The 14,275-nt window shown below is 39.7% G+C and overlaps 1 protein-coding gene across 2 annotated transcripts in view; it reads left to right on the forward strand.

Annotated features, from left to right (window-relative positions):
• The window catches only part of itih5 (inter-alpha-trypsin inhibitor heavy chain 5), a 31,865-nt gene extending 18,624 nt beyond the window's left edge, over nucleotides 1-13,241 (forward strand). Inside the window, exons 8-14 of one of the 2 annotated variants that reach the window (XM_017696920.2) lie at nucleotides 1,352-1,523; nucleotides 3,993-4,305; nucleotides 7,005-7,642; nucleotides 9,479-9,529; nucleotides 10,806-10,922; nucleotides 11,561-11,938; nucleotides 12,333-13,241. In XM_017696920.2, coding sequence (XP_017552409.1) covers nucleotides 1,352-1,523; nucleotides 3,993-4,305; nucleotides 7,005-7,642; nucleotides 9,479-9,529; nucleotides 10,806-10,922; nucleotides 11,561-11,938; nucleotides 12,333-12,640 — 1,977 coding nt within the window. In that variant the 3' untranslated portion in view covers nucleotides 12,641-13,241. The remainder of the gene's footprint in view (nucleotides 1-1,351; nucleotides 1,524-3,992; nucleotides 4,306-7,004; nucleotides 7,643-9,478; nucleotides 9,530-10,805; nucleotides 10,923-11,560; nucleotides 11,939-12,332) is intronic. The other variant, XM_017696921.2, reaches the window with a different exon arrangement.
• Nucleotides 13,242-14,275: the final 1,034 nt, after the last annotated feature.

The raw sequence follows: 14,275 nt of genomic DNA on the forward strand, positions 1-14,275 counted from the left end.
CACTAAAAGCAAGAGAGTGAAAACTTGAGAGGACACAACCTCCTATTTCAGTACTGGTTTTAAGAAGCCTGTGTCCACTTGGACTCATCATTTCCCTGCAGGGGAATCCCCACATGCCATGTTTCAATTCTTTATTAACTCAAGTGAGGAGTTTAAGATGAGGCCTCAGAGGAGCAGGGATTCAAGCAAGCACCAGTGTCCCAGAACTTCCCAGAAATCATTGTGTCCTGATGCATTTCCCTTTTCAAATAGGCTGCTTCAAAGTGCTTAACATTTTAAAACCATGACATTCGATTTGCTGGGCTTTAGGTTACCAACTACTCCATCTGTTTTCCATGATGGCTTATACAACTCCATCACTTTACTCTGCTACCTGACTTGTTAGCATGCTAAAGGCTGCACAGCTAACAAAACACAAGAAAGGCACTACACCATGGTCTTCCTCCAGGTTTAAAGCAACAAAGACATTACTCACACACATTATGTACATTATGCTCAGACTTCTTAAAAATCTTTTGTATTGCAAAATTTTGCTAGCCTTTTAGCTCACTGAGACTTTCTGATGGCAAATGCATTCCACTTGTGTCATCCACTCCTCACTGTTGGCTCCTCCCTTTCTGCACTGAGTGGCCACATGTGTAATGGAGGAGTGATGAAAATCCAAGTGGTGAGTCAAAGTGGGCAATAAGTTGGGGTTAGTCAAGGAAAGATTTAAAACAGGGTTCAAAACTTACTGGAACCTGTCCTCCTCTGGTCAGAATCAGAGAGCAAACAGTAACATAACAAAAGCAAAAAGAGTTATTAGAATAGTGAACAAAAATGACTAATAAATATATAATAATGTATTGTAATGTAATGTAAGCAAATTGGTGTGATCATTAAACAGAGGTTTTCTGATTGATCAGTGAAAACCAGTGACTAATGTTACAAGCCTATCAGAGGTTGTCTAAAATGAATGAAGATGAGAATTAAAGTTACCTTGAAATCTAAATTGACCATTTTTATTTTGTTAGTTTGTATACCTTTTCATATTAAGCATAATTCATAATATCATATGATATAGACATAATTCTTGGTTTCCTGTAATCTTGCATTGAAAAGTAATGAATTCATCCTGATAAATAATTAACCGCTATAATATCACTATAGTGACCACTATAGTTTCACCCTCCCCACCACACCCACCTATCATCAAGAGAAAATGCTCAGCCAGCTTGGAGACCCTGCTTGATACTGCATTTCATAGGAATTTTGAGTATAGATCTATGATCCATTTTGACTTGCATGCTAGTTTGTTTTAATATTATTCCAGTTGTTCTTTTTGTTATTCACCCCTTTTTCACTCTGGCAGACTAAAGAGGCTCTGTTCACCATTCTGAGGGACTTGCGTCCAAGTGATCGGTTCAACTTTGTAACTTTCTCCAACCGCATACGAGTCTGGCAGCCAGGCCAGCTGGTGCCCGTTACACCCAACAGCGTGAGGGATGCCAAGAAGTTCATCTACATGATCTCACCCACTGGAGGTGCCACACCATACACTGTCCCTCACACTCCCTCTCTCTCTCTCTCTGCCACACCCTTACATACGCACACACATCTTCTAAGCTGCTTATCCCTCTGGGTCGTAGTGGAGCTGGAGCCTATCACAGCAGTCACTGGGTGGAAGGCCCTTCACATACAGTTATACCAAAATACCAACAATTAGATCTACTGTATTACAGGATATATATATATATATATATATATATATATATATATATATATATATATATATATATATATATATATATATGAAATGTGAGCAAGTTAATAGCCTTCACTTCTTTAGTTCTAAACTCTTTCTGTACATAGAACATATTACGTATAATATGAAAATATATTCCTGTCCAAACAATTTCATACAAACGTCTTTCTGGCTGCCCCAAACTATACTTTCATGAATTGATTCACATTTTATTGCATCCGTCTCACATGTGTGGACTTAAAAAACAATTTAAAATAATGAGCATAGGAGGGAAGAATAAAGAATGAAAAGCAACTAAAGCAGGTAAATCTGTGAAAGGGGAAGTGTGAGAAGACGATTATAATATTTGAACCTGACCTGAGCCCGACACATATTTCAGAAATGATGTTCAGACTGAAGCCAGCAGAAGCAGTTGCAGACTTTTTTTTTTTGCTTATTTGTTTCCTAACACTGGATGAGATACTGTTAGAAAACATATCATTATGAAAACAGTAGCAGAATTTTGTCTGTCTATGTTTATAGGTAACAGGGTGTCATACAGTATCAGAAACCACATAAGCAAAACTATTTACACTGCTCAAAAAATAAAGGGAACACTCAAATAACATCCTAGATTTGAATGAATGAAATATTCTCATTAAATACTTTGTTCTGTACAAAGTTGAATTTGCTGACAAAATCACACAAGGAGGCCTGGATTTGGAGTGACACACAAAATTAAAGTGGAAAAACACACTACAGGCTGATCCAACTTTGATGTGATGTCCTTAAAACAAGTCAAAATGAGGCTCAGTGTTGTGTGTGGCCTCCACGTGCCTGTATGACCTCCCTACAATGCCTGGGCAAGTTCCTGATGAGGTGGCGGATGGTCTCCTGAGAGATCTCCTCCCAGACCTGGACTAAAGCATCTGCCAACTCCTTGACAGTCTGTGGTGCAACGTGGCGTTGGTGGATGGAGCGAGACATGATGTCCCAGATGTGCTCAATCGGATTCGGGTCTGGGGAACGGGCGGGCCAGTCCATAGATTCAGTCCCTTCATCTTGCAGGAACTGCTGACACACTCCAGCCACATGAGGTCTGGCATTGTCCTGCATTAGAAGGAACCCAGGGCCAACGGCACCAGCATATGGTCTCACAAGGGGTCTGAGGATCTCATCTCAGTACCTAATGACAGTCAGGCTACATGGTACATGGAGAGTACATGGAGGGCTGTGCGGCGCTCCAAAGAAATGCCACCCCACACCATTACTGACCCACTGCCAAACCGGTCATGCTGAAGGATGTTGCAGGCAGCAGATCGCTCTCCACGGCGTCTCCAGACTCTGTCTGGTACAACTCCCATCTGTGGACATCGGGCCCTCATACCATCCTCATGGAGTCGGTTTCTAACCGTTTGTGCAGACACATGCACATTTGTGGCCTGCTGGAGGTCATTTTGCAGAGCTCTGGCAGTGCTCCTCCTGTTCCTCCTTGCACAAAGGTGGAGGTAGCGGTCCTGCTGCTGGGTTGTTGCCTTCCTACGGCCTCCTCCATGTCTCCTGGTGTACTGGCCTGTCTCCTGGTAGCGCCTCCAGCCTCTGGACACTATACTGACAGACACAGCAAACCTTCTTGCCACAGCTCGCATTGATGTGCCATCCTGGATGAGCTGCGCTACCTGAGCCACTTGTGTGGGTTGTAGAGTCCGTCTCATGCTACCACGAGTGTGAAAGCACCACCAACATTCAAAAGTGACTAAAACATCAGCCAGAAAGCAGAAAGGTACTGAGAAGTGGCCTGTGGTCCCCACCTGCAGAACCACTCCTTTACTGAGTGTGTCTTGCTAATTGCCAATAATTTCCACCTGTTGTCTATTCCATTTGCACAACAGCTGTGAAATTGATTGTCAATCAGTGTTGCTTCCTCAGTGGACAGTTTGATTTCACAGAAGTTTGATTTACTTGGAGTTATATTGTGTTGTTTAAGTGTTCCCTTTATTTTTTTGAGCAGTGTATAATTAGGTGTGCAGATAGCACTATGAACTTTAAAAGTTTAACATAAAATCTGATGTACGCCATTCTCTCCCTGTGATCAATCAGCCAAAACATTTCTGGTTATTTGAATATATTTGAATTGGTGGGCATTTTGTAAATTGAGACTCCTCATAATTTTCAAGCATAATAATTCAGAGATTGCCATTAACCCAGTTTCTATCATTTCACCTTTTACTCTGTGTTTTGTTGCTCTTTCTCTGTCCGCCGCTCCCAGGCACAGACATTAACAATGCCATCCAGACTGGCTCCTCGCTGCTGCGTGACTACCTGTCGACAAGTGCAGAGTCCAATCACAACAGTGTATCCCTCATCATCTTCCTGACAGATGGTCGGCCCACAGTGGGCGAGCTACAGACCCCCAGCATCCTCGGCAACACCAAAACTGCAGTGCAAGAGAAATTCTGCATCTTTACCATAGGCATGGGTAACGATGTGGACTACAGGCTTCTGGAGCGAATGGCTCTAGAGAACTGTGGCACCATGAGGAGAATTCCAGAGGAGGCGGATGCTAGTGCCATGCTGAAAGGGTGAGGAAGGGGTGTGTGTCTATGTGAATGTATATATCCATGTACACTATCATTCAAAGTTGGGAATCACCTGTAGTAAACAAGAAGAAATGAATTAAACACTTTGATTCCCCACTTTTGAAGTGATTCCACACTTTTGTATTGTAGCACAGTATATTCTCCATAAAAAAATTTCAGAAGAAATATTTAACAGAAAATTACACAAATACCTCAAATGCGAAGAACAGTATTGAATCTGTCAATATTTAATTTGTCCACTTTACTTTCAAGCCACATAGCTGTGTCCTCGAGACAAAAGCCGTTCCTAAAGCTGTGACTGACCTTATGTCTCCCTTGCACAGAGACAATAACATTTACACAAACAACTACCCAAACACACCTTAGCTGCCTTGCAGATTTCTCGTGCATCTTGTGCACAAAACTGGAGTTTATTAAAAGATAAAGAGAAAATGGAACAACGATATAAGACCTTCTACATGATCAAAGCAGTACTTGAAGCTTTCATCTTTGAGAGACAGGAAAAAATCAAGCTTCCTTCTTGCTTCAGTTCTGAATAAAAAACACATTTTGATTTTGACTCACATTCAACTCAACACTGGATCTGAAAGGATGAATAGCTGTTAAGAATCTGTTGCTGAGAAAAGGAAACACAAAAAAGACTAATCAGCACCAAAACTAGACATCTGAAATGTAGTTTAATGGACTGACATTCGAAGTTCATTTCAAATGTGAGAAAGCAGAAAATGCAACAAACACCTAAGACTGAACTTTGGATATGTGGAAAAATTCCTGCAGTTTTCTTTAAAAAAAACTCAGATTCCATTGTCTGTCAGTATTTACTGCATGACCAAACTGAAAGGTTTTTTGGTTCATTTTCATTGATGAGACCAAATGGTAATACTTGATGGCTTCCAGTTTTGATTTGACCAGCTTACAAAATGATCAAAGGGGCTCTATATTGCATGAAAAAATAGCCCAGCTGAACCCTTTTTGGTGCCATACTAAACCTAAGTACTAAGGTTCTTTATGTCTATACACATCAGTGTCTACAGTGTGAGTCAAAAGTCAGAGGACACCATTTTGATTTTTTATGCTGTTACAAGCCTCCACAATGTGGTGCTGAAGGTGGTGTTTGTTGCGGATTTTCTCAGCATACACAATTTGTTTGAGATGACCCCAGAGATCAAAGTCGATAATAGAATAAAAAATCAAATAAAACCGTGTCCTGTGACTCTTGACTCACCCTGTACATCACAGAGTAGAACTTTTTATTCATGCAATGAAGCATTTAAGCTTAATCCTGGTCCTGGAGTTTTCAGACCCAGCGCACCTGGTCCTGGTTGTCAGAAGCTCCTGAAGGCCGACATCACCTGGATCAGGTGTATTAGATCAGGTGATGACTCTGCAGGGTCTCCAGAACCAGGACTGGGTACTCCTGATTTAAGCATTCACATAGTTCTTTGGGTTGTCATAGTTATATAACTCTTTACTAAAGAACTCTCAAAGAACAGTTTGATTTTTAAAGGTGTATGATCTGCTTTTTTACAACCTGAGTAATGCTTTGAATGTTGGGTGACTAGCAAAGGCATGGTGAAATTTTGGAGCTCCTTATGAGGACTCCCACACCCTATGACTGCATTGCATGATCTAAGCAATATGTGTGTGTGTGTGTGTGTGAGAGAGAGAGAGAGAGAGAGAGAGAGAGAGAGATACGAGAAGGAGAGGAAGAGAGTTGAGTGAATTGTTATTCAGTCACTTCAGCATCATGTTTGAAGAGTGTGTCCTGCTGTTTACCTATGAGCCCAAACTGAACTGCTGCATATCTTGAGGTCGAATGTCAAGCACAAAAAAGTCATAGGATTGGTCCACATCCCGTTCATGGGGTTTCATAACAAAGGTTCACTGGGAGAGTCAACGGGTTCAGGCTTAAGAATCTCTATTTGAATTCACGTTAGCTGTGGAATAAGTGAGTCACCTGACACATCCAGCAGTCTACATCGCTGCTTCACACCATGAAAGTGATGAAAAACCCAGTCAAAACAGATGTCAGGAGTAGAAATTTGAACTTTATTGGCTTTTTTTTCACAAATGTCTCAAATTTTGCAAAAAGTTTTGTTCATTTTCTAGGTGAAAGTAAGTGAGCGCGTCCTCAACAGACGGTAAAAATGTGACGGTGTTAATGCACAAATAATTGATTTGTAAAAAGCAAATATAAGTTGTGCACAAAAATGTGCAGAAAATTGCACATTTAAAGCTACACTATGTATATTCTGGGGATTTTGAGACCTCTCTGGTAAAAATGTGTAATTGCACAAGTGTGAAGGAGAACATTTTTGTTGTGCCAGTTGTGGTTCCGTCTCCCCCAAGCAGATGAATCTGATGAGACAGAGGTCTGACAAGTCAGACCTTGGTGAAGGACGTGTCCTATGCGGATGTTATTATAGGCACTGATACTGATTTTGCATTTGAGACAAACAAGCTGGAGCTTCTTTTAGAGGCTGTGAGTGATGTTAATGTGATAGATGGCATTGTCGAAAAATCTTAAGTGATTTTCACTTGGAAAATGATGGTGTGATAATAAATGATGACAGTTTTTGGTGCATAAACACACACAAAAACACACTGGGCATTAGGGGAAAATTGGCCTTTTAATTGACAACTGAGGTTACTTAACAGAATCTGCCACTATTTCTTTGCAGCTTCTACGATGAGATCGGCACTCCTCTTCTGTCAGACATCCGCGTGGACTACTCAGAAGATGCTGTTGAATACGTCACACAGCACTTTTTCCCCAACTACTTCAACGGCTCTGAAATCGTGGTGGCTGGCAAGCTGGCCAATCACAACTCAGACTCACTCCACATTCAGGTGACGGCCAGCAACAGCGACCGCAGCCTGCGCCTGGAGAAGGATGTGTTGCTGACTCAGCGCGAGCAAGAGACGAAGCAGCGGCTGGCGGAGGCTGAGGCAGGGCCTGATTCAGATGGATACGTTGAGCGTCTGTGGGGTTTCCTGAGCGTGAAGGACGGTCTAAAGGGACGACTGCGGAGCCAGACGAGCAGCGAGAGAGAGAAATTCACGCAGCAAGCCGCCAATCTCTCACTAGAGTACAACTTCCTTACGCCACTCACACAAATGGTAGTGGAAACGCCACAGGTGTTATCCGCTGGCACTTTAGCGGAGCCTACAGAAGCACCAATGGCCACAGACTCAGAAGCAGCCAATCAGCTGCCAGATCAGGAGTCCACTGGAGGCATACCCCAGAGCCTGCACAGGAAGAAGGAGCAGCCTGCACGGAGACCAGCAGCCAGCATGGCAAAAAGTGAGAAGTTGTTGGGTAGGGATGCACCAGCCTTTGAGCCACTGAAGTTAGATGGTAGTAGCACTTTATATGAGATATTTTCAGCCTGAAAAAAGCAAATGCTTAACTAGGTCTGTGATACTGTAATCTAATATCTAATCTAATCTGAACACCTAATTTAACCCTCCTGTCCTCTTCACCTCCCACCCCTTACTTTAGTGTTCCCGGTCAAAATTGACCGGTCTGTTTTAACTTCTCTTAAATTAGCGCAAAAAAAAAAAATTTCACCACCATATTTTTATTCAACATTCTTTAGCTGTGAACAATGTCTTAAAGTAGTGTTTAACCTGAATTTATAGAATTAGACATAAAATAACTGCAGTGCAAATACAAAGAGAGTGAGTGAGTTGGGGTGGTGTGTATAAGGATGTTTTCTCTCTGATGGATGAATATAATCTGGATACCCATTCATTTCCTATGGCGGTCACTTTTGACCGGGAACACCACAGGTGTAACAATCGATTGATTAAACACTCAAAATTCAATGAAAGAGGTGATCATCACTTTTATATGTGCAAGTGCATAGTGTGGAGGATATGATAAGGCCTTGAGGCAATCAGATGTAAAACACAATATTTATGAGTGTTTTAAGTTGTAAATCGATCAGATTTGACGCGAACACCACAGGAAGGTTAAATGATAATCAAAATATGATTAAACAGATGGTTTCTGTGCCAGACATTGCTGACATGTTCAAACAGTTTGAGCAACAAAAGATCAACGGTGAAACACTCAAACACCGCCCTCTGCAGCTGTGTTCAGTCGCTTAGTGATAAACTCTGTAAACATATGCACTCATTAGATCCATGGCTGTTTCTTCTGTAGATGAACACTAAATACTTATTTAGCTAGATGCTAAATACCTGACTGCTAGATGTGAGTTGTGAGCCACATTGACAATTTTGTAGATTAAAAAATAGGTGTTTCTGTTGTGCTCTAGAATTGAACTTTTAATATTTAGTAACATTAGGCAATCTGTTTAAAGTGCTTCTTAATATCATATTTTCAAACTGGCATACGAGCGTTCCTGAACTCAATACTTAATAAGAATGTGAGGATTTATGAATATGCATGATTATGGAAGGTTAAGAATGTGAGGATTTATGAATATGCATGATTATGGAAGGTGTAAACAGTCCCTTGACTCCCTGCTTCAAAACTCCACCCCCCAGCTACCCTGCATGCCAGCTCTAGCAAATGAACAGATGAAACAGAGCAGAAACAAAGCTCCAACTGTAACTTAAATCATCAGAAACATTCTGTCTTTCTATCACTCCAGCACCAGTCACTTGATTTCACTCGCTCAGATTTGAGTATTTATCTTCTAAACTTGCCTCTGCAGCACCAGTGAGCCAGAATTGCTGGTGAGTTGGCCTTCTCACTAAGCTAATGTTAACTCTGGGAGTAATGGGTATATACTATAATGTATTGTATATGAGCCGTCAGTGCTGGCTTTGGCTTCCAAGTCAAGATATTAAGGAAAAGTTACAGTAACAGTAAGAAACAGCCTGTTTAATTGCAAGGGATAAAGAGAGGTTGGAAAAAAAAAAAAAAAAAAAAAAAAAAAATATATATATATATATATATATATATATATATATATATATATATATATGTGTGTGTGTGTGTGTGTGTGTGTGTGTATGATTGTTTCTGGCATGTGTGATTACTGAAACATTAAAAGTTGTCTTCAGGAAAAATAAACAAAACAAATAAAAGACAAACTATGATAAAAGTAAAATATGCCTCCTTTAAACAGCCTCTGTAACTCATTTGAAGCTGACCACTGTTACCCTTGTGTTTTGTCTGCAGATGGAGTTAAAAACACTGCCAAAAAGTCTGTCACCCTCTCTAAAACATCCGGTAATTCCTCGCCTTTGTGGATCATCTGAAACATCTGTTGGTACAATACATGTCATCTCAGTATTTGTGTGTAACTAGTGAGGCAACAGAAAGAACAGAGCGGTGTAACAGAAGAAGTGTCTGTCAAAACAGCTTGTAATTTAGCTCATGTGAGTAGAGGGGCCTCATCAGAGCGAAGTTAAGTACTACCAAGTGCTGACTGCAGGCTCTAATTGAGGCAGTGCAGTAGAGGGTGAGAAAAGCCTGAGAGATTATGGGGGCGTGTGTGAGATTGTGTGTGAGGTGTGTTGAGGAGTGCACTTAGTAAAACCAGAGCAAAAAGCTAGATGTTTAATTTTTAAATCAAAAGAACAAAACCATTCCTTTTTGCTTCCTGAGATTATGATTAGCATCATTTATAGGTTTAGAAAATACATATTATATGTCTATAAATCCATATCATTGCTTTCAGGACAAAACCTCGGATCTCCACTTTTGACATCTTTTGCATATAATTTGTAAACATTGGCTCACCTTCACACTGTGAAATTGCATGATGAATGGACCAATAGAAATAGGTTCAAAGTATATTTCTGTGAAAAAAAATCTTTTTACATTCATTTCAAGTTAAGAAGTTTTTCCTCCTATATATAACAATCATAGGAAATATTACATTTAGGAACTTGCATATACACATGGAGCACATTATTACATGTAAGTACTTTATCATTTAAAATACATTAGGCACACATACATGACACTACGTCCTGACAAGATATAAAAACACGTGTGTGTGTGTGTGCAAAGCTTTGTGCTAGTTATTATGAGTCCAAAGAAAGGGTCTTTTCTAGAAAAGAGCACCATTTAAGTGGTAATTTGAGATGGCATCTCAGAGATTACTACACTAACGGAATGAAAGGGTTTTCTGTGAACAAAGCCTCAGAGCTCTGACCTGCACTTCTCTCTGCTGTTATGCTGTGTGACCATGCAGCACTGCCCAAGCAGAACCATATACCACCATGCCTCAATCTCTTAGAGATCATTTGGTATCAGATAGAAAAGGAGAGGACTGCTGGCTCGTAGATTAAGAGAAAAGGCCTCGCTTTAAGCAATTGACTCACAGTGCGAGTGAAGTGCAGCCAGACTTCTCACAAATAGCTTCATGTCTGTCATGATTTCCCAGAATAAATGTAGTTACAGGGATCATCCTGTTTGTACTTTGTGCATATGAAGCAACTATGCATATGTACTGAGTAACTTATGAGTTTCTAATTGTTTTATGTCTTTGTGCCTGTAGCGGATGGAGATCCTCACTTTGTGGTGGATTTCCCTCTCAGCAAACTGACTGTGTGTTTCAACATCAACGGACAGGCTGGAGACGTCCTTCGACTAGTGACTGACCACAAACAGTCTGGTAAACAACAACATGTACTATTTATACAATAATAAACATTTACAGAAAAGACCTTTAACCCCTTAAAAGGCTCACACTGGTGTGTCCAGGCTTTACATTTTTTCACTCATGGTGTACATTGCCATTTTGTAGTATTTACTGAATAATTCAGTAAGTATGGAATAATTCATAATATGTGATAAGTGATAGGAGTTACTGATTAATTTATAGCAGTTACTGCACTATTTATAGCAGTTACTAAGCAATTCATAGTAATTTCTGTATAATCAATTTTTTTAATCAATGCTGAACAATTTACCCTAGTTGAACCAATGCCTGTAAATTAAAGAATTTACAAATAAGTTGAAATGGTAAGCATACAATCTAGTTACACAGGACAGTAATGTTATAAATGCTAATATTAATGCTTCTGATGTTAATGTATTCCTGGAGTACCACAAGCTTGAATGTGCTTGACACTTTCACCATATAACTTTCCACAGCACTCTGGAAAAAAAAAGTTGTCAATTGAATTTACTTTTCACTTTAAAATATTGTACCACGTTTCACCAAGATTCTGTCTTTCACTTTATCTACTGGTGTGTGTGTGTGTGTGTGTGTGTGTGTGTGTGTGTGTGTGTGTGTGTGTGTTTCTTAAGGTGTGACCGTAAACGGTAAGCTGATTGGAGCTCCAGCCCCAGCCGGTAGCCACAAACAGCAGCGCACGTATTTCAGCTCCATCATTGTAGTTGTGGATAAACCCCGGCGCTCGTACATTGAGGTGACCCCGCGTAAGGTTATCCTGGATGGACGTGACCGCATGATCCTTCCCTGCAGCTCCAGCATCTCAGTGGAAAGTGAAAGTCTTGGTGTGGCCATTGTTGCTAACGCCAACGTCACAGTAACCATTCAGAAGACGATCCGGTTCATCATCCTGTTGCATACTTATAAAAACCCCGCCCCTTACCAGCGAGACCACCTGGGCTTCTACATAGCAAACAGCCAAGGACTTAGCAACAGTACACATGGACTGTTAGGTAAGTACACACATAAATACCTTGCATTTGTTACATGGTGATTAAAGCAAAGCACAAATGTCATGTACAAACATGAATCTTAAAGACACAGTAACAACACACAACCTCTTTAATTGTAAGAGCTGAAGAGAGGTTAAAACCCATTTTTCTGCTACATAAAATCAGGTGAACATTAACAAATACATGTGTAATGTGGAATATGTGCCCATTAAATGAATAGTCATGGCCTAAATTATGAAGGAAACACACACATAAACACTAATTAGTATTACTGATGCACTGAAATGAAAATTCTTGCCTGAAACCAAAGCCAAAGTTTGTGCTGAAAACTGAAATCGAAATCCAAAGCTGAAAAGTTTTCATGTGTCCCTAATGAGTACATGTGTCCTTTCAGGCCAGTTTCTGTTTGAAGAAGTTGGACTAACACAACTTTCTGGAAACATCACTGCGGCAAAAGGAAATGACACACAGGAAGCAAGCATTACTGGCAACCTAGAGCCCAGACCCCTGGCACTGAAGGTGAAGGAGCGTACCATTGCCGTGGTAAAGAAGAGCAGACGCATCTACTCTGGCAGTCAGATAGTGGACTGCTGGTTTGCCAGAAACAATGCCGCTAAACTGATTGATGGGCAGTACCAGGACTATGTAGTGTCGCACCTGTTCGACACAGGGGACTGGCCACATGGGACTAATACGCACTAAGGGAAACGCATACTCACTCACTTAAACACCATCACACAAAATGATGTCTCCTTCTGGATTAACGGGTACCTACACACAAATCCATGGGAGGCTTCCTAGCAACCACTTCACTATGTTTATGTTCTACAACATTGTCGTCACATCAAAGCATTCTCATTTTTTCTTTTCTTTTTTAATACAATTTTTTTTACCTCATTTGAAAACACTAGCTTTCCTGTACAACCTGTAAAATTTCAAGATGAATGGACTGATAGAAATTATTCAGAAGTACTTTTAATGTATATTAAAGTTAAGAATGTTTTTCCTTCTCCTGAGAAGTTAACATTTCAGCGAGATGAGGTTTTGTTACGTTAGTGACAATATACAGCATATGAGTTATATCTGTGTAACACTGCAACTTAATACTACTGCATAAATTAAGTGTTTATATATTTCTGTACGTTGTACCTTTCTGAAATCTCATGTAATATGATGAAAATCATGTTTTAATTGTTTTATACTGGTACTGTAATTTAAATCTTAACAAAAGAACAAATATGGAGGATTTTGTTGCTGTTCTATTTACAAATTTTAAAAATAAACCAAAAGGTGGCAACTATAAGCTGTATCATGTGTTGCCAAGTATGATGAGGAAGGCTCTTTATAGCAGAAGTGCTCAAAGTTTACAGTTTTCTTGATTGACCATTCCAGGAATTATACTGGATTAAAATTACTCCACAGTTATTACTGTCAGACTGTAAAAACTACACACACTGCAGATTCACACTCGATTAAAATCACTCCTTAACTACCCATACTGCACTTTCATACATACAGAAACAATTATGGATGGGAGAAATTTTACATCCAAAACAACAGAAAAAATGAACATATAAAACACCAAAGTATGATTTAAAAAGGTTAATTATAAAATAATAACACCAGAGTACTAACATTTTAGCAATGTAGCCTGTTTAGAACCTTCAGCTTTTAGGCTGAACCTTTGCTTTTTAATCATTGTTAAAAAATTATTCAGTGACTTACCTTCAGAAAAGAAAGTAACCAAGTTGCCTTCACACCTTAAAAAAGCTTGTTATTCAGTAACTACCGGGACTTCTATGCAAACTGGTAAAGCTATTCTTAGGTTATAGAAGAGTGTAATAAAACCTTTGGCCTGCCAGTGAGCCCTGGCTATTTAAGGGGTTACAATTCTGGGTTCATGGAAGATCTAATGCTAAGTTAACAGAGCAATTGAACTTCAAGCTTACATAAGTTGGATATTTGAAATACAATAATTTTTTTAGATAACCAAGTTATTTGCTTGTGAAAGTTAGAACAGTAAATAATTTGTTTACAGTTTTTTAACCTGCATCATGTAGCCCTTATCCCTCCCAACCCCCACCCAAGTCTGTCAAAAGAATGAACATGCTGGCATCTTAGAGCCACATGAAAAAGCCTTTGATTAAAAGAAACATTATACACCTTCTCCTTTTCTGCTTCTCTCCTTTTAATCAAACACTTCTGAGAAAATCGCATCTAAATCAGCTTTTGGGTTTGTGGTTAATGTTCTCTGCCTTCAAATAAAGATGCTTATGCTTTTCATTTTCTTATTTTGCTTTTAAATCTATCATTAAACCATCCCATAATATGTGAAAA

Source organism: Pygocentrus nattereri, chromosome 1 (genome assembly GCF_015220715.1).
Source record: "Pygocentrus nattereri isolate fPygNat1 chromosome 1, fPygNat1.pri, whole genome shotgun sequence".
NCBI classification, from domain to species: domain Eukaryota; kingdom Metazoa; phylum Chordata; class Actinopteri; order Characiformes; family Serrasalmidae; genus Pygocentrus; species Pygocentrus nattereri.